Genomic DNA, 20,816 nt, shown 5'->3' with positions numbered 1-20,816 from the left:
TGGGAGGAATGAAGGAGACTTCTCTCACACTCACCGCTCAGTGAAACTGCTTCATTTTAAAGACTGTTGACATTGCCCATAACCCTATATATCCTTATATAAGATACACATCCCACTGACTAAAAGGATTCTCATGTAAGTTAGTGCTGCTTGTGCTTTAGGCCTACATCTGTAACAATCTGTAAATAAGTAGTTCCCTGCAAGGTCTCTTGTCTCTTTGAAGACTACATGCCTCATTAGTCTGTACTGTTTAGCTGTTGAAATTAGATTCTGACTTCAAATCAAGACTAAACCACAGAGCCTAGGGCTTGCCGATCAGAAGGTCAGCGGTTCAAATCCCCGTGATGCGATGAGCTCCCATTGTTCGGTCCCAGCTCCTGCCTACCTAGCAGTTCAAAAGCACGTCAAAGTGCAGGTAGATAAACAGGTACTGCTCCGGCAGGAAGGTAAACGGCGTTTCCGAGTGCTGCTCTGGTTCGCCAGAAGCGGCTTAGTCATGCTGGCCACATGACCTGGAAGCTGTCTGCAGACAAACGCTGGCTCCCTTGGCCTATAGAGTGAGATGAGCGCGCAACCCCAGAGTCGTCTGTGACTGGACCTAACCGTCATGGGTACCTTTACCTTTAAGTAGAATGAGGTACAAATAAATACACATTAAGAAAGTGCACACAGTACATATGCCATCATGGGAAAACTGATTTGCAGTGAAGCTAAGGTGGAACAAATCTTAGATGTAATTTTTTATTTACCTCCTGCACTGTCTCCATAGGTGGTGGGGGATCCTTATTCCTGCAGAGATTTACAATGACCCATGTGACGTTCCGGAGGAAAGTGATGGGAATGGAGGGGTTGATGAAGGATAGAAGCGGTTTGACAACTCCCAGTGATATGACATAATCTCTACACTGAGGACCATCACCTACAAAAGTGAAAATTTCACAAAAAAATTACATTCATGATGGAGAAACCTTGAAATGTATGCAGTGACTTATGTTGGGGTCCTGATGCGCTATGTTTCCCCCACTGGTAACCTACGAACACTACAAAAGTTACGATTCAATGGAAATTTGAAGAACACAATTTGTTGTAGAATAACTTTGTCTAAGTTTTTGAAACTGAGGGTGTTTTCTTATTTAAATCAACTGGACTATTAAGACAATTTAGAGGAAACATAGTTTTACGGGGTAATGTCAATGTATGATTTAAAAGCCTTCAATGCCTGTGATTTATTTTCAAAAAATATAGTTGACACTTACCAATAATATTTCCAAGGGCCCAAACAGCTTGTTCACAAACATTTTGATGTGGTGAATGCAGCAGTCTTAAGAAGAGAGGTACTGCATCTAGAACAGCAGAAAACTCGATTCATTGAAATGATAAAATGCAGCTCTTTTGATAGATAAATTTCACATAACTGAATTATACTGTTATACCGTTACAATTTCAGGAAATTATTCTGATGTTTGTTCAAAATTAAACTAGAAGTGCACCTTTGCATAATTAATTTTTTCAGACAGAAAGAAGATATTGACATTCCCATTCTAAATGAAAATTTGAAGTAACATGAAGGCTTTTCAAGAAAGTTAAAACTGTCTTCTCACATTACAAAGATCTGTGTATATTTTGTCAAAGGGCCTATCCACCCCCTTCAAATTAATTATTCATGTCCCCCTTCAAAAGCCAAACTGTGGGAGGACAATTTTAAGTATCGGAAACCCATGGGCTTCAACTAGTAGAAACTTCTTTCAGACTCAGTGCCTCCCTTCTCCATCTCCCACCTTGCAAGGGATGTATCTCTAAAGCTTCTCCCCACCCCAACCCAAGAACTAACCAAGGTCAGAGTAATTTGTATACCCCCTGCATACTTCCAAATACCAGTCTGTATGATCAGGTAAAATGTTCCCTATCCGAATCTCTGCCAGACTGCATTTTCCACTTTGATGTCTGAGGTACAGCATGGTCTGTAAAAGCTGGTTTCACCTAGTCGCTTGCTTGACCTTACAGCAGTGGCCTCAATAAAGAGCCTTAACTAGCCATCCCTAAGACTATTGCCATGAGCAAAACGAGGCCTGCTACTCTCAGCAATGCTTTATGTATTCCAGAATGGAAAAGCTAGAGTGGCGAGCAATCACAGGATACAAAAAAATGAAAAGAAAACAACTTAAGGCAGCACAACAGAAGCACAAAGAACCAAGATTAAAAACAACCAGGACTGTATTAAAAAGTCTTGGAAAATCAAAAGGTCTTCCTCTGGAAATGAACAACAAATTTCACATCAGGTGGCATTAGGTTGATACCACCTAATCTCAAAAGGCAGGCGAAATGTCTACTAGATGGTCTCAATGCACCGCCAGGCGGCTTGCTTTAAGGTCTCTAGGGTAAGGTTTGAATTTCTGTTCAGAAACAAACTGACAGCCAGTGCAGTTGTTTAAGAATGGTTGTGATACGTACCCATTTGTAGAGCCTAACAGCTCTGTTCTGGACTAACAGCAGTTTTACAAAGAAGAACTCTTCAAAGACAATCCCATGTGCAACACATGCCAGTAGTCCAATTTAGAACATGGGTGACTGTGGCAGGGTGACCTCTGCCTGGAGGGGAAGTACTTTGTGTCACAGGTGCCACCCGGGGCTCTTTTGAGAAAGCTGTATCTGTCAGCAACCCCAGACTGCAAAACGACCCTATGCGGAGAGAGTAACCTCATCCAGAGCAGGCTGGTTCACTGCACCAGCAACTGAAGTTCTGTCTTGTGAGACTTCAGTGTCAGGCTCCTAATCCAGCTTCCGTCTTGCTCAGAGGAATGGGCAGGTGGAGGTCTAGCAACTGCTCCCAGAAACCAGACCACCAGCTTCCTCACCTGCCCATATGCTGGGTGATGGACCCTCCTTCACTGGAGGTTTTTAAGAAGAAGCTGGATGGCCATCTGTCAGGGATTTTTAGCTATGGTTCCTCCAGTGCAGGAGGTTAGGCTGGCTAAGCCTTGGGGTCCCTTCCAACTCTACAATCCTATGATTCTATGAAGTTATATCTTCAATTGCAAAATGCACCCACTCCCAAAGTTAAACACTTAGAGCACTTACTAGACTGTACAACAGCTTGGGTCTGTGCAGAAGTGCCTGAAGCTATGTTAGTCAGGGCCCATGCAGCCTCAAACTGTAAGGAAGGACTAAAAAAACAAAAAAACAAAAACACCAGAATAGCAATAATATTTGCAACTCACAAAAAATACCAGCAGAAAAGTACATGCCAAATTTCTATTGAAATAATAATTCTATATACTGTAATCAGATGCCATTATGTATTTCTACCTCTTATGCCTGCTACAACTTCCTTGAAATAAAGGTAGAAAATGCAATCCAACATTGAACTATTGTTTCTGAAAATTATGAGCCCTTCTATCAAGATTTTTTGCATAACATCAACACATACAAAACTTGTGACACTTTTTCTTTGATAGCTACATCACCTGAATACCCTAGAACAGAATAAACTGGCACAAGACATTCACATCAGACTTCCAAAGCTAAGTATTTAGTCACAATAATACAACAGAACAACCCCTGAATAAGGATAGAAGAGTGGTGCTCTTCAAAAACAAGAAGGAAAAGTGTGAAGGAAAAGGCCAAAGCTCAAGAGACTTTAAAGGGGGGGCTTGATTTTTCTGCCCCAAAGACTGGGCTAATATGAGGAACCCTTCCCCAGGTTAGAATCTGAAAACAGTCCTCATGTGCCCTCTGGGCAGTGAGGAAGGGGAAGAATACACACACAGGAGGGTTCTTAAGTACTGGGCAGGTCAAAATATAAGGATTGTGGGCTGCGTCTGGCCTGGAGGATCACAACTTGTGCACAGTCTTCTAGAATGACTGTGTCAGACCTGCAAGACACTTTGTAGAACCTGCTCCTAACCAGAATGTTGACATAAGCTTCAGTAGAGTTTGAAGCATATCAAAAGTAAATACCCAGTTACAATGTTCAAAACTGCAAGCTAGCTGCAACCCTCAGCTGATAACCATTCAAATTATGTCTGAGGAAGTACTGAGAAAAAGGAATCATTACTTACTTATCATCCCTTTCTAGACATTTAACCAATATCGGTAAAATTCCAGATTTTATTAGGTCATCAATAGGAGGATTTCTGTCGCTTGATAACAGCTTTCTGTAAAATTAAAGTGAAGGTGGTGAATAAAAAGATAGTATAGACAACATTCATGTCTTTTAGTCCACAAAAAAAAATAGATGCCTACCTTGCAGCTTGGACAGCACTTAGTTGGATAATAGGGTTGTCACTTGTAGCATTCTGCAACACCACATAGATTTCAGTAAGTTCAGGAGTTAAGCATTAACAAATTCAACTGAAGGAAATAATATATTGTTTAGCAACTTACCTGTAATATAGCTTCTAGTGTTACATTTTGCTTTAAACAAAAGACAAATTTTAGTTTTAGTTACAATTCTTATTATAAATCAACTATTCTCTGCAAAATATATCAGTGTCATCCTCTAAGACCAAGCACTCCAGTTCACCCATCTTGGCTCAGCGGCTTCCAGCATTAGTGTCTGAACACTCAGATACAGTCTGTCTCTCTTCAAGTGTCTTTAACACTTGCATTTTAACTTACAGTGTTTTGGTCTCTCACAATTACTACCCTGTGGGTAGCGCTGTGGGTTAAACCACAGAGCCTAGGGCTTGCCGATCAGAAGGTCGGCGGTTCTAATCCCTGTGACGGGGTGAGCTCCCGTTGCTCGGTCCCAGCTCCTGCCCACCTAGCAGTTCGAAAGCACGTCAAAGTGCAAGTAGATAAATACCGTGTTTCTCATATTATAAGACACGTCTTATATTTATTTTTTCCTCAAAAAAACACACTATGGCTTATTTTCAAGGGGTGTCTTATTTTTTTCCTCCTCCTCCTCCTGCCGCGGCCGGCATTGCTGCTGTGCCTATCACTATGTCTTATTTTTGGGGTATGGCTTATATTCCTTGAATGCTTAAAAATCCTGCTATGGCTTATTTTATGGGTATGTCCTAAAATATGAGAAACAGGGTAGGTACTGCAGGAAGGTAAATGGCGTTCCCGTGCACTGCTCTCGTTCGCCAGAAGTGGCTTTGTCATGCTGGCCACATGGCCTGGAAGCTGTATGCCGGCTCCCTCGGCCAATAATGCGAGATGAGCGCTGCAACCCCAGAGTCGGTCACGATGGTCAGGGGTCCCTTTACCTTTATTTACTACCCTGGGCTCCTGCACTCCCATTTAAATTTTCATCAGTTATGTCATCCCAGGGAGGATAGTTTCAAACCAGAGTCGCCTCAGCTTGTCTGCTTTCCCCCCTCAATCAGTTTAAAAGGTGCTCTGTGACCGTTTTGGTTTTAACTGCCAACAGTCTGGTTCTATCCCAGTTCAGGTGGCGCCCATCCCTTTTGTACAGGCCTGACTTGCCCCAGAATGTTTCCCCAGAGCCTAGCAAATCCAAGCTGCTTCTCCTGACCCCATCATCTCCTCCATGCACTGAAACCACAAAGATGTGCCTGCCTCAGCTGGCCCTGTGCATGGAACTGGTAGCATTTCAGAGAAAGAATCTTGGAGATATCCTACCTAGCAACCTAAATTTGGCTTCCAGGACCACGCAACTACATTTCCCCGTTGTTTGTGCCAACATGCACTACGACCACTGACTCCTTCCCAGCGCTATGTACCAGGCTATCTAGGTGGAGGGAAAGGAGGATTCCTAAGGATCGTATCGCCCAATTAGCACACTCCCTGCACCTACCAGAGAAGTACGCTCAGCATGAGAGAATAGATGTTCTTCCCCAAGGAACGGGTTACCGTTCTAAGGGAATGTTTTCCTCTTCCTCAAGACCCTCCTCCCCCAAGACCCTCATTCTCAACAGCATGGCAGCTCTCATCATGGGAGCGGAGCAGAACTACAGTGTCCCTGAAGACCTCGCCCACCCCTCTCTCTGACTCTCTTGCCTTTTCCAGTCTCACCAGGAGCTCACTGCAACTTTAGACAGGCCCACAACGTTGGCCCAACAAGGAGATCGTCATGCAAATCCCATGTATCCTACAGGTGCAAGGGAAGCCTTTATTGCTCCAAGAGGATTTTGGAAACTGGCTCATTTTCGTGAAAGGGCTGGTGCTGTGCTGTTTTAATTCTAATTATTTGCATGGTGTGAATAATTTTATATATGTATGTAGTTTTAATTCTATCAATGTTTAATTGTTTTTAATGACAGTTTCCTCTGTTTTTAGTGACTCTGCTTTTTAGCTGTGAACTGCCTTGAAAAAGGCGTGTGTGTGTGTGTATGCACATAAATACCATATACCATACATATTCCACATAGACCCACATACACATCAATGCCACATCAATGTAGATGCAATCTTACTGCTTTGAAATCAGCATCAGCATCTGAATCTTCTAAACTTTCTTCTTGGGGCACATTTCTTTTTTTCAGAAGATGTTCATCTCTTTTATTCTGAAGAACAAAGAACCAAGATAGTGCATTTGAATGCCTTTAATGTTTGTTTGTCTGTAAATTTATTAAAATGCTAATGTTAACAACAATTATATTTTTACAGGACTGCCCAGTAACAGTGACTCACAAACATAATATGGTAGAATATAATGAAATACAGTATGATAAAATAGCAGTATCATAAAACACTCTGTCTAAAACATTTCTAGCAGAATAAAATCAAATTACTTTTTAAAAAAATCACAACACCTAAACATTTTTATTATCTTAAAAAAGTAAAATCACAGGGTTTTCGTTTTGTTTTTAATTTCCCCAGCGCTTAAAAACAGTATTCACCTGGCACCAGAATGAGCATCAGGTAAATTCCAGGTGGGCCTCTCTGAGAATATTAATAATAATAATAATAATAATAATAATAATAATAATAATAATTTATCATTTGTACACTGCCCATCTGGCTAGGTTTCCCCAGCCACTCTGGGCGGCTTCCAACAAAAAATTAAAATACATAAAAATGTCACACATTAAAAACTTCCCTGAACAGGGCTGACTTCAGATGTTTTCTAAATGTCAGGTACTTATTTATCTCTCTGACATCTGTTGGGAGGGCATTCCACAGGGTGGGTGCCACTACCGAGAAGGCCCTCTGCCTGGTTCCCTGTAGCTTTGCTTCTCGCAGTGAGGGAACTGCCAGAAGGCCCTCGGCGCTGGACCTCAGTGTCCGGGCAGAACGATGGGGGAGGAGACGCTCCTTCAGGTATACTGGGCCGAGGCCATTTAGGGCTTTAAAGGTAAACACCAACACTTTGAATTGTGCTCGGAAACATACTGGGAGCCAATGCAGGTCTTTCAGGACCAGAGTTATACGGTCTCAGCGGCTGCCCCCAGTCACCAGTCTAGCTGCCACATTCTGGATTAGTTGTAGTTTCCGGGTCACCTTCAAAGGTAGCCCCACGTAGAGCACACTGCAGTAGTCCAAGCGAGAGATAACTAGAGCATGCACCACTCTGGCGAGACAGTCCGCAAGCAGGTAGGGTTTCAGCCTGCGTACCAGGTGGAGCTGGTAGACAGCTGCCATGGATACAGAGTTGACCTACGCCTCCATGGACAGCTGTGAGTCCAAAATGACTCCCAGGCTGCGCACCTGGTCCTTCAGGGACACAGTTACCCCATTCAGGACCAGGGAGTCCTCTACACAAGCCAGCCCCCTGTCCCCCAAGAACAGTACTTCTGTGTTATCAGGATTCACAGAATAGAATCATAGAGTTAGAAGAAACCACAAGAGCCATCCAATCCAACCCCCTGCCAGGCAGGATACACCATTAAAGCATTCCTGACAGATGGCTGTCAAGCCTCCACTTAAAGACCTCCTTGGCAGCAATTTCCACTGTTGAACAGCTCTTACTGTTTAAGTGGAATCTTCTTTCTTGTAGTTTGAATCCATTGCTCTGTGTCCGCTTCTCTGGAGCAGCAGAAAACAACCTTTCACCCTCTTCTATATGACATCCTTTTATATATTTGAACATGGCTATCATATCACCCCTTAACCTTCTCTTCTCCAGGCTAAACATTCAACCTCAATCCATTAGCCGCCACCCATCCTCCAACCGCCTCCAGGCACTCACATAAGACCTTCACTGGTTCCGATTTAAAAGAGAGGTAGAGCTGGGTATCATCCGCATATTGATGGACACCCAGCCCAAACCCCTGATGATCCCTCCCAGCAGCTTCATGTAGATGTTAAAAAGCATGGGGGAGAGGATGGAACCCTGAAGCACCCCACAAGTGAGGGCCCAGGGGTCTGAACACTCATCCCCCACCACCACTTTCTGGACACGGCCCAGGAGGAAGGAGCGGAACCACTGTATGATAGTGCCCCCAGCTCCCAACCCCTCTAGACGGTCCAGAAGGATGTCATGGTGGATGGTGTCAAAACCTGCTGAGAGATCCAACAGAACTAGGAAACAACTCTCACCTTTGTCCCTAGCCCACCGGAGATCATCGACCAGCGCGACCAAGGCAGTTTCAGTTCCATGATGAGGCCTGAATCCCAATTGGAAGGGATTCAAATGGTCCGCATCCTCCAGGCGTGCCTGGAGTTGTTCAGCAACCACCCGCTCAATAACCTTGCCCAAGAATGGAAGATTTGAGACTGGGCGATAGTTGGCCATACTGGCCAGATCTAAAGATGTTTTTTAAGAAGCTATTTAATGACTGCCTCTTTCAGTGGGTCTGGGAATGCTCCCTCACAGAGAGCAGCATTGACTACCCCGCAGAGCCCATTGCCCAGCCCTTAGAATCATGGAATCATAGAGTTGGAAGAGACCACAAGGCCATCCAGTCCAACCCCCTGTGAAACAGGAAACACCATCAAAGCATTCTTGACATATGCCTGTCAAGCCTCTGCTTGTTGTTGTTTAGTCGTGTCCGACTCTTCGTGACTCCATGGACCATAGCATGCCAGGCACTCCTGTCTTCCACTGCCTCCCGCAGTTTGGTCAAACTCATGTTGGTAGCTTTGAGAACACTGTCCAACCATCTCGTCCTCTGTCGTCCCCTTCTCCTTGTGCCCTCCATCTTTCCCAACATCAGGGTCTTTTCCAAGGATTCTTCTCTTCTCATGAGGTGGCCAAAGTATTGGAGCCTCAGCTTCAGGATCTGTCCTTCCAGTGAGCACTCAGGGCTGATTTCCTTCAGAATGGATAGGTTTGATCTTCTTGCAGTCCATGGGACTCTCAAGAGTCTCCTCCAGCACCATAATTCAAAAGCATCAATTCTTCGGTGATCAGCCTTCTTTATGGTCCAGCTCTCACTTCCATACATCACTACTGGCAAAACCATAGCTTTAACTATACGAACCTTTGTCGGCAAGGTGATGTCTCTGCTTTTTAAGATGCTGTCTAGGTTTGTCATTGCTTTTCTCCCAAGAAGCAGGTGTCTTTTAATTTCGTGACTGCTGTCACCATCTGCAGTGATCATGAAACCCAAGAAAGTAAAATCTCTCACTGCCTCCATTGCTTCCCCTTCTATTTACCAGGAGGTGATGGGACCAGTGGCCATGATCTTAGATTTTTTGATGTTGAACTTCAGACCATATTTTGCACTCTCCTCTTTCACCCTCATTAAAAAGGTTCTTTATTTCCTCCTCACTTTCTGCCATCAAGGTTGTTTCATCAGCATATCTGAGGTTGTTGATATTTCTTCCAGCAATCTTAATTCCGGTTTGGGATTCATCCAGTCCAGCCTTTCGCATGATGAATTCTGCATATAAGTTAAATAAGCAGGGAAACGATATACAACCTTGTCATACTCCTTTCCCAATTTTGAACCAGTCAGTTGTTCCATATCCAGTTCTAACTGTAGCTTCTTGTCCCACATAGATTCCCAGGAGAAAGATGAGGTGATCAGGCACTCCCATTTCTTTAAGAATTTGCCACAGTTTGCTGTGGTCGACACAGTCAAAGGCTTTTGTGTAGTAAATGAAGCAGAAGTAGATGTTTTTCTGGAACTCTCTAGCTTTCTCCATAATCCAGCGCATGTTTGCTATTTGGTCTCTGGTTATACAGAGCAATCAAGATTTGTGAGAGAGATTTTCAGTTACTACTATGTTAATTTATGAAGTATAGTGGGAAAGAAAACTGGTCTCAAATGAGTGCTAAATCAATATAATCCAACAAACTGGTCAACTTGCTGGCATCTGTTTGTCTTGAGAGACAATGGAGTGCACCTTTGGGGGGGGGAGTCAAACTGCTGTATTAGCAACACCGAAGTGACCTCCTCCGGGTGGAAGCCTTGGAGATGTGTATGGAGGTCTTAGGCTGCCCAGATGACAAGACACACATACACCCCTCACAGCTTCACTGATGTGGTTCAAAGGACAGCAGAGCTATACGATTGGCACCAGATTGGCTGCAATAGTTGCTGGAAGGAGACAAACAAGGTGCCATCCGGATTTGTGTAGGGTTTAGTACTCCTTGGCCTTTTTGTTTCCTGAAGATCTCCCGCAAGGCAGCAGAAGGTTAGGATCAGAGTTTTCGTTCTCCTAGATGGGCTACTTAATCAACTAACTGATCTTTGTTTGATAAGCAATTAGATTTTCTGTTGGGACATTTTGAGAATGGACTCAGTGATAGAGGGCCAAAGCCCAAAGCCCAATGTCTGATCGCAAATTAGGTAGCTACAATTCAACAGCTTTCTTTTGCCTCTGACTGACTATTTCAGAGACCGCAAGAGATTTGGCCCAGATGCCTCCGACTGCTGACCACTAGTATATAGTCTATTGAAAACAAATTATTTACTAGATATTCATATTTAAAACCATTAGTAATGAAAAACACATTTAAATTTAGTTATGAGCAGGAGTATTTCAAACTCAGATATCAATACTATGTATCTTAATCCTGTGTAAGCAAACATAGTGAAACTGATCACGCCAGTATTCACTATTGTTTGTACTTCACACACTGCTTCACTAATTCATGCTTTATTTAGGAACTACTCACAGTACAATCCTAAACATATCTGCTCAGAAGTACATCCCACTGCATTCAACAGGATTTACCCCCAGGAAAGTGTGTACAGGATTATAACCAAACAGTTCCAGCTCTTTCTTTCAGAAGTCTGACCCAGTGAAACACTGTTCATAGGCTTAAGGGGTTTGGGGCCTTAGCACAAATGTGGGTGGTGTCCTTCTGAGAAAGAGGAAAGGCACCATCAACACAGACAACCACAGACAAAGGAAGCAAAGCCTCAGAAACAAATTAAAAATGCGGAGAACATAATGGAACTCTGGCAGAATATCTTACAAAAACAAACCATTGCTCTGCCAGATTCAGAAATCTGGACACAATACTGCACTTGATGCTTTCCTTGTAGATACATGACATAATAGTGTCTGGTGAGGACACAATCGTTTCAGTGCTCTCCCAAGTCACACATGAACCTCCATAGCTGAAACCTCCCATGGCTGCTTTAAACAAAGCATAAAAAAATCAAAGTAATGTACTCACCTTTCTAAGTTCAATTGTCACCTCATTTCTATGTCGTCGCATAGTCTGCAAAGGAGAAAAATAGAAACATACAACACACAAATGAAGTAATAGTACCAAAGCCTATGATGATTCAGTTTAACTCTCTTTAACCAATTTTAGGGAACTTACAACTATACACCAGGCTAGATGTTACAGAACTTTATTCCACAGATTATGAGATGGGTCATACTAATTTTCTACAAAGCAGAGTGAGGAGACCATTTCAAGTAAAACATGGGTGGGGAGGAATACCACAACCATCCCTAATGCCATCATTTTATCCTCCCATAAACTATTTTGCTCAAGTTGTTTTTCTGCAGTGAACCCAAAAGTAACTTTCACTGAGAGAAAAAATAGCTGAGGAAATTTCAAGGAGAATTTTTGCATGCGGGAAGAGCTCTGTACACCCATCCCAGTGCTGCTGTGCCTGCATTTACCACCAGCACCACCTCAAAGGAAACGGGCACAGCTGACATCGTGACACACCAAATGCAGCAATGTAGCTTCTTGTTTGGTCTGCCTTGCATATGAATCTTGAACGGTGAAAAAAGACATGCAAAATGTAGCAATGCAGGACACATGGGTGTAGACGGGGGGGCAGGAGGGGGCAGCCTCCCCCCCAGAAGCAAAAAAATATTGTATTTTACAGACCATAACCAGCACTTTCCCCCTCCAAAAACAAGTGGAAAGGGCTTTGCTTTAGCAAGAGCAGCTCTCCACTTGCTGGGGGCGGGGGGCGGGGCGGGAACACAGCTGTAACAAAAACACATCAAATAAATAAAGCAAGGTGGCTACTGGTACTTAAGCAGTTAAGACAATGGAGCAGAATATCCCTTCAGGCAAGGTTCACCCTATTCACCCTATTGTTCTTCAGTGGGAGTTGTTAATGAGCATTCAGGGATCGCATAAACAGTTCTATTGGCGATTTAATGAGGGCGCAGAGGATTCAATTTGACTAAGGTGGCCCTGCAAGGCTAAAAGGAAGTGAACAAGAAAGGGGGGGCTGTAGCTTTGATAGACACAGTGATGTTTATAAAAAGCAGTGGTGTTCCAGTCTGCCCCTCCTCCTGCACCTGTATACTGTAAATCAGGGGTGGCCACCTCCCAAGAGACTCTGATCTACTCACAGAGTTAAAAACTGGGAGTGATCTACCCCCTTTTGGGGGGGTTCAGGTCAAAGCTGTTGAGTTTTTTTTAAGGAAGGGAAGCCCTGTTTTGGGGGGGTTTAGGTCAAACTTGTTGAGCTTCTTTTAGGAGGGAGGGAGGCCCATTTTTGTTTAGGGCTTCAGGTCATAGATCAGCTTTTTTTAGGGAGGAGGAAAATTTTGGGTGAGCTTTTTTTAGGGGTGCCAGTGATCTAGCAGTGATCTACCACAGACATCGAGTGATCTACTGGTAGATCACAATCTACCTGTTGGACGTGCCTGCTGTAAATCAAGCAGAGAGAAAGCTGCTTACAAGGCTCCCGTACAGGTGTACAGTGTTCCTCTTGCTGCAGAGTTCTAGCATCACAGCGTCACCCAGAGGCACCCACAAATGTGAGTTATCCCTCTCTCTATTTCTTCCTTCCTTTCCTCCCTCTTCCATCCTCAATAAAATACTGGGGGGGGCAGATAAGCCCCACATAGAAAGCCCATCAACATGGGGGGGGGATGACTCTTTAGGAACGGCTCGGAGCCATCGCAGCAACGCCTCGGAGCCATCGTGACTGTGGCCCTGTCTTGCCTCGCCCTCGCCCTGCCACCCCCTCTCCCCTGCCCAACCCTCCCGTCCTCTTGCTGCAGAGTTCCAGCATCACAGCACCACCCAGAGGCACCCACAAATATGAGGTATCCCTCTCTCTGTTCTTCCTTCCTTCCCTCCCTCTTCCATTCTTAATAAAATACGGGGGGGGCAGATAAGCCTCACATAGAAAGCCCATCTAGATGGGGGGGATGGCTCTTTCAAATACGGTATTTACTAGTAATTGGGGGGGGGGGAGAGGCACCTGGGCCTCTAGGAGTTGGCTGCTATGCCTAGGAGTAGGACAATTCAAGAAAGCAGAATGATACATATGCTATGGCAATATATCAATAGAATCATAGAATTGTAGTCGGAAGGGACCACAAGGGTCATCTAGTCCAACCCCCTGCAATGCAGGAATTTTTTCCTAAGGTGGGGCTTGAACCCACAACATGGTTGAAATATTATGCTGATATGCAGCAACGCCTCAGAGCCGTCGTGACTGCGGACGTGCCTTGCCTCGCCCTCGCCCACCCTGTCACCCCCGCCGCCGCCACCACAATTTCGTCAGGCCAGCTGGCCCTGTAGCCCCGCCCACATTCCCACTTCGTGGCCCCGCCCCTGTATGACCATGGCTTGCCCCCCCCTAGTTTTGATCCTGGCTACGCCCCTGGCAGGACAACAGAAAAATTGTAGAATAATTGTACGAAATTTGCTGGAGAGATCACACACATCTGAACCATTGTTTTGGGAAATTACATTTGGTTCACACAAAAGGAGATGAGGTGGTAAACATTCACTTCAAAAGAAAGAAGAGGCCAGCATAAAAAAAAACCAGTACAGAAAAGAGAGACAAGCTTCAAAATGTTGTCAAAATATATGAAGAACTTTAATAAAAAGATCAACCATCTGATGTGTTTTAATAGAAACCTTCCTCAGGGGAACAGAACCTTAATTCAATGCACTGTGTGTGTGTGTGTGTGTGTGTGTGTGTGTGTGTGTGTGCATATCAGCTACGGTATGTGGATATGAAAATTTAACTGTGCAGCAGCAATTGATTTGGATGAAAATATTTATTATTCTGCTGTCATTGAGTATAAGTGTGTATATATATGCTATTTCTGGTTTTGCTTATATATGTTGTCTTTTAATTCCCTCCATTTAAATATTCTAAAAAAAAGAATTTAAGAAAGGAGTGAATAAACTTCAACCCATAGGCCCAACACAATCTTCTCCCCTTGGTCCCTTCCTCCCCATCAACTGCTCAGCAAGGAGCACCTGACAGAGGGGAAGGTGTTGGTGCTGTGCATAATGTGCAATTGCTGCTCTGAGTGCCAGCTGCTGGAAACTACCTGAGGAAAGAGTGCTTATGTTCATGTCCTGCTTGCATGTCTCCAGCAACCTTCTGGTTGCCCATGCCCAGTGTGAGAACAGGATGCTGGGCTGGATGGATTATTGCCCTGATCCAGCAGGCTCTTCTTATGAGAGAAACTGTCTCAACAGAGAGGAAGATCTGTATTCCTTGCAAATATGCAAAAAGTGCCACACATTTTGCAATCACATGCATGCAATTATTAGGCTGCAATTGTATTTTTGAGGCTTTAAATAGCTTTAAGGCAGTGCTTAGAGTTCAACTCTGCAGTGTCATTATTTCTATTCTTTTGCTGGGATTATTAACTTATTTGTTGAGCAAGGACATAAAGGGCATAGCTGCCAAGTTATCCCTTTTTTTAAGGGATTTTCCCTTATGCTGAATAGGCTTCCTCGCGAGAAAAGGGAAAACTTGGCAGCTATGATAAAGGGTATGGGGAGCTTTTTTTCTTTTTTGAAAAAAAAACTTTATTTGAAATGTCTGTAGTGAAAATGGAAGATAAAACTTGAGTGGAGTTACTAAGAATTACGTATATGCCTGCTTCCATGGGAAATAGCTTTGTCTTGGTCTATTGCTGTTTCTGGTACTGAAATTCATCTGACATCTTTCCACCACGGTGATGTGGCCCTTGACCTGAAAAATTTTCCCCACACATGCTCACAATACAACCTTTCCTTTTAGTTTATTATATGTAAAGGACCTGTACTAATTATACTACTAGTTTTGTCTTGAGTCGATTTGTGCACTTCATGCTTACTGAGTTTTGTAGTTAAAAATAGTAAGTTTTTATTGTTTACTCTACTATAGATGAAAGCCCAATTTGATTAACATATGTTCCATGTTTTATGTTTTTATATGATTTGTCTGACTACAATTTATATTGATAATTATATATATATGTATGTATGTATGTATGTATGTAGAGTAACTTTATATCGACCACATTTGTGCATAATGCTAAACCCTAAACCATGGTTTTAGCACTGTGCTGAATAAGCCCAAGCAAAGCACAAGCTCTCATGCTCCCTCTTCCCTGGCCTTCCCACACAGTTTCATGTGTTTTTTAAAATTCTGCTCATTTTTTTTCTCCTTGCATTCTCAAATAGCATTCTGTTTGGGCTAGGTTTAAAACAAACCCTAGTTAATTTAGCAGCTTTATAACCCATCATTTAAAGCAGTGGTCCTCAACCTTGGACCTCCAGATGTTTTTGGCCTACAACTCCCATGATCCCTAGCTAGCAGGACCAGTGGTCAGGGATGATGGGAATTGTAGTCTCAAAACATCTGTAGGCCCAAGGTTGAGGACCATTGATGTAAAGGACCTTTCTAAGAGGTTTACCAGAGGGCCACAATGTATACATAAATAGTTTTGTATAAATAAACAAACCTAGAATAAGTGGTTAAGAGCTAGTCAACTAAAAGGAAAATACCAGGATTAAACCATTCTCAAAATAAAAGAGGAGTGTAGTTACCACCATAGATCTGTACCTGGACTGGTGTTAACTTGTGCAAAAATGAAAAATAAGTCAGGCTAATTTTTTAAAAGCAAATTGTGTTCAACCAATAGAAGGAGAAGAAATGGAGGCAGTGAGAGATTTTACTTTCTTGGGCTCCTTGATCACTGCAGATGGTGACAGCAGTCACGAAATTAAAAGACGCCTGCTTCTTGGGAGAAAAGCAATGACAAACCTAGACAGCATCTTAAAAAGCAGAGACATCACCTTGCCGACAAAGGTCCATATAGTTAAAGCTATGGTTTTGCCAGTAGTGATGTATGGAAGTGAGAGCTGGACCATAAAGAAGGCTGATCGCCGAAGAATTGATGTTTTTGAATTATGGTTCTGGAGGAGACTCTTGAGAGTCCCATGGACTGCAAGAAGATCAAACCTATCCATCCTGAAGGAAATCAGCCCTGAGTGCTCACTGGAAGGACAGATCCTGAAGCTGAGGCTCCAATACTTTGGCCACCTCATGAGAAGAGAAGACTCCCTGCAAAAGACCCTGATGTTGGGAAAGATGGAGGGCACAAGGAGAAGGGGACGAAAGAGGATGAGGTGGTTGGACAGTGTTCTCGAAGTCTGAGGGCCTCAAAATTCAGTTTCAGTTCCCTGCAGCACCCCACAGTACAAGTGCAGGGGGTTGAACAAGATGACCCTGGTGGTCCCTTCCAACTCTACAGTTCTATGATCCTGTAGCTTCCCTAGAGCTGGAATTGTTTCTCTTTGTTTCCCAATGTATTTCATATAAATTAAAAAATTGGTGTGGCATGAGCATATTTTTATTCTGAGAGCATGGCCCAAAGAACAAAACTTTGAAAACCACTGTGTTAAAAGCTTCTGAGATATCAAGCAGAAACAACGGTGTGATACATGTCAAGAACAACCAAGTCCAGTCCCACACCCAGATTGGGAAGGATCCATTTACGCCTTGTGACTCAAATGTTTTGGTTCCCAAACACCACAAACCTGGAATTTGCAAACGTTTTTTGGAAGTTGCGGCTTCCACAGCTTCCGATTGAGTGCAGGAAGCTCCTGCAGCCAATCGGAAGCCGTGCCTGAGTTTTCAAATGTTTTCGGAAGTCGAACGGACTTCCGGAATGGATTTCACTTGAGAACCAAGGTACAACTGTATTTATGAACAGGATTTATATGCTGCTTAACCATCAGAACCTCTAAGGAGTCTTACATGCCTTTGATCTTATGTCATGTAAGAGCGGCCACCTCGCAAGTACCCATCCTATGAAGTTAGTAGTTGTCAAAAAACCCACAGGGTCCAAGTCACATTTCTTTAGGAGTGGATGCACTCCCACCTCTTTCTCCATACCTTAAAAGAGCATTGGCCATATTGTGAAAACACCTTGTCAGCTCCCCTCAGCTAGTTTGAAATGGTCAAGATGGGCAAGGGTCAAAGGGGCATGTTTTCATTTGGGCAAGTCATTTAAGTACCTTGTACACATCACCAAGCTGGAACTGGACAAGCTGATATGTTTATCACATTATTTGGACCTGTCACAACCACGGTGTTCAAGTTCCTATGAAGGCAACCAATGTTATCAAAGGGCCCAGTAAATGTATCACAATGGGCTTTCAAGGGTTTGATCATCCCATTTGTTGAGATATAGAACAATCCTCCCATCAGTTGGAAAAACTTGCCTAGAATTTGAGCATGTAATTGAGGCGGCAAAGCAAGCTTTCTTGCCACCCAAATAACCATGCAAAAATCACAATTATGTGCCCTAGTGTGTCTGGTTGTCCTCACTGTGTGCCTGATGCCACCTACACTCCAGCTGCTGTCCAATACATTTCAATAGCCTGACCTTCCAGGAATAAGCTTACCATCTCATCTACTGATTGTAAGAACTAGGTTTTTGAGATTTAGAATAGGCAAGAACTTAAGCCTACTAGAAATGCACTCTGCTAGTACCACATGAGAACTATTACAAGTTCTTGCCTTCAAACATGTATGGTGTTATGATACTCACCACTAAGCAAAGCAAAATAGCCTAGATGCTGTTCAGTCTGGCTTCAATAAACTAAGAGTGCCTTGGTAACCCCGCTAACATCAATAGTAGAAAATGGACAGGGGCGTTCTCGTTGGTTCTCCTGCTCGTCTAGGCAATCTTGCATCATTAACCCTGGCATCTTTCTGGATTATCTTGGAAGACATCCTTTCCCAACATAGGCCCCTCCACATGGTTTGGACTACAATGCCCATGACCCCTGAAGACTGGCCATGCTGGATGAGGCTGGTAAGAGTCCAATAACACCTGGACAGCTACAGATTGAGGAAGGCTGCCTTAGGGATTCAAATCAAAGGCAGGTATAAATATTTTAGTAAATAATATGCATATATACCCTTTTCTGAGGGCATTATCAATTATAGCAATCAATTTGAAAACACAGTGAAAGCCACATTGACTTTATTTAGGCCCTCCAGAGCCCTTGTAGGGTGGAATAGGGCCCCCCTCCCCACAATATCACTTGGCTTAGAAGCAAATATTCCCTTTGGGCCACACTACATCTATTTATCAAAGAAAAAACACCACTACTGATCTGCTATAATTTAAAGAAATAGTACAGTGTGTCTGTACCCTTGCAATTGCTTCTCTTTTATAGGGAGCAGCAACTGGAGAACCAGCAACCAAACTGAGCTCCATGCCAACTGGATCCACCGTTAACAACCCAAAGGCAGGTTGGAGAGGAAGCACTGACATCTATGGCAATAGTCAGCTATTCTGTTGTTACTATTCCATCTCTTCACCAAAGTGACCATCTTGTAAACTAGCTGCTACTTAGAATCACAAAACTAACAATACAATGCTCTGCATTCTTACTAAAAGTAGAAAACCCACATTAAATTATATGGTACGTATGCATACAATGGCAGCCTAAGCAAGTAAACCATTATCTTTTTCATTATACATTGTGTCTCTATAAACTCAGTTCCAGGTACATTGAGATATTCCAGCCTGCAGCTGGGTGGAGGCCTACAGGGCTAAACAAAGGAGTTCCCATTAAATGTCAGCTCCTACCAATCCTGCATATTGGAAATAGAGTGTTTAACAGGGAGATGGAATGGGTTCTTCTTCACTTTCACATTTGTAGGTGATGATGGACAACCAGGGGGGGGGGGGGTGCGTTGCTATTTGGAGGCAGTAAATATCACCCGTCTTCAAAATACAGTTACTGTATTACTGTATCTGGGTTCATTGGGCACTTAACTGACCCACAGCCCAGGTAGGAGTAAACACCGCTATTCTGAGAGAGAGGGGGGGCGCCTGTCAAAACCAACACATGGGAAAGGACATGTGTGCATTTGTCCAAAGTTCCAGGGAGGATGGGGCCGAGCTCGAGGAGAGATCCGTGGAGGTGCAAACTGGCTGTCAGGATCCCCAAGCGGCGCAGAGGCGGCGGCGGCGGCTGGAAGCCCCCAGAGGCGCCGCCACTTCCCGCGCCCCGGGATCATTGAAGCCCCGGAGGCGGCGTCCCAGACGACAGCGAAGGACAAAGAGGGCCAGAGGGACACGGCCGAGCCCTCGGTCCCGTCTCCGGCGCCGACAGGGAGAAAGGGCAGCGCCAGGCGCCGGGAGGGAAAGAAGAAAGCCCCGCCGCCACGGGAGGGGGGGAGGCGCAGAAGCACAAAGGGTTCCCCGCCAACCCCGCTGCCCGGCCTCCGCCTCAGGGAGCCTCGGCACCGGCGCCGGGGAGGCGCCTGGGGGTCCCGCCAAAGGGCGCAGCGCCGCCCCGGCAAGCAGGCAGGCAGGCAGGCAGGCAGGCAGGGAGGGAGGCGGCCGGAGAAGCGAGATTCCGGCGGGGCGCCCGTCCCGTCCCCCCACGAGGCAGGCTGCGGCCTACGCAGAGCGGCTTTTCCCGGCCCGGCCGGCCGGCACCCACCTCCACGTCTCGGCCCTTGTTCTTGAAGCTCTTGAAGCGGTGGTTCTCCAGGCCGGCGGCCGCGGGGGCGGCGTTGTCAGCCATGAAGGCGGCAGAGGCTCCGGGCTGAGGCGGAGACGGCGCGCGCACGCGCGCGGGAGCGAAGGCGGGCAGGGGCGGGGCAACGGGGGTGACGCCCAGTGACGAGAGGGCGGGGCTTCCTGGGCGCCTGCGCAGACGTGTCCCGACGGCAGGGTGGCTACCGAAGAGCGAGAAAGACCAGAGCGGCAGCGGAATTGAGTCAAGGCCTCGCTTCCGGGATCCCCTGGGCGCTGCTGCTCAGGAGCGGACGGCCCCCTCGAAGGGCGTGGCGCCCGGGGAGAAAGAGGGCTCAGGGCCGGGAAAAGCAGCGCCAAGGGACAGGAGGCGGTTGCAAACAACCGTCCAGAAGTGGCCCCCATGCAGCCGAGCGTGTCTTTCCCCGACAGCCCCGCGAGGGAGTCCCGGGCGCGGCGCTGCTTTGGCCTGAAGGAGGCCGGAAGGGAGGTGGCCCAAGTCCGGCGCTGGCACGTCAGGCTCCGCCGCCGCCGCCTCCGGAGGGCCTTTCCGCGGGGCTCCGAGGCGAGCGCCAAGCGAGATCACCGCCGCTCGGTAACTCGCCCGGGTCCTCGCTCCCGCCCCTGCGCTCCCTGCGATGGCCGCGGCAGGGAGGCGGTGCGCTGCTGTCCCTTCGCTCACTCCTTGCACACAATATGGTCCGGAAACCTGACATCTGAACCCAGGGAATTGTTGACCTAGGCATGCATGCTTTTTAATGTTCTTTTAAAACCAACAACCTTGAAATAAA

The 20,816-nt window shown here is 45.2% G+C and overlaps 1 protein-coding gene across 1 annotated transcript in view; it reads right to left on the bottom strand.

Annotated features, from left to right (window-relative positions):
* KPNA3 (karyopherin subunit alpha 3) overlaps positions 1-20,129 on the bottom strand; it is a 36,805-nt gene extending 16,676 nt beyond the window's left edge. The window contains exons 1-9 of the mRNA XM_035110362.2: positions 19,991-20,129; positions 11,483-11,527; positions 6,384-6,473; positions 4,384-4,413; positions 4,243-4,295; positions 4,059-4,154; positions 3,079-3,164; positions 1,257-1,343; positions 750-919 (exon numbers count right to left, since the gene is read on the bottom strand). Of these exons, the coding sequence (XP_034966253.1) occupies positions 750-919; positions 1,257-1,343; positions 3,079-3,164; positions 4,059-4,154; positions 4,243-4,295; positions 4,384-4,413; positions 6,384-6,473; positions 11,483-11,527; positions 19,991-20,074 (741 nt within the window). The 5' untranslated portion in view covers positions 20,075-20,129. The remainder of the gene's footprint in view (positions 1-749; positions 920-1,256; positions 1,344-3,078; positions 3,165-4,058; positions 4,155-4,242; positions 4,296-4,383; positions 4,414-6,383; positions 6,474-11,482; positions 11,528-19,990) is intronic.
* Between the last annotated feature and the right edge of the window lie 687 nt (positions 20,130-20,816).

This window comes from Zootoca vivipara, chromosome 3, assembly GCF_963506605.1.
Source record: "Zootoca vivipara chromosome 3, rZooViv1.1, whole genome shotgun sequence".
Lineage (NCBI taxonomy): Eukaryota > Metazoa > Chordata > Lepidosauria > Squamata > Lacertidae > Zootoca > Zootoca vivipara.
The sequence above is the reverse complement of the archived record's forward strand: the minus strand, read 5'-3'. Positions and strand labels throughout refer to the sequence as shown.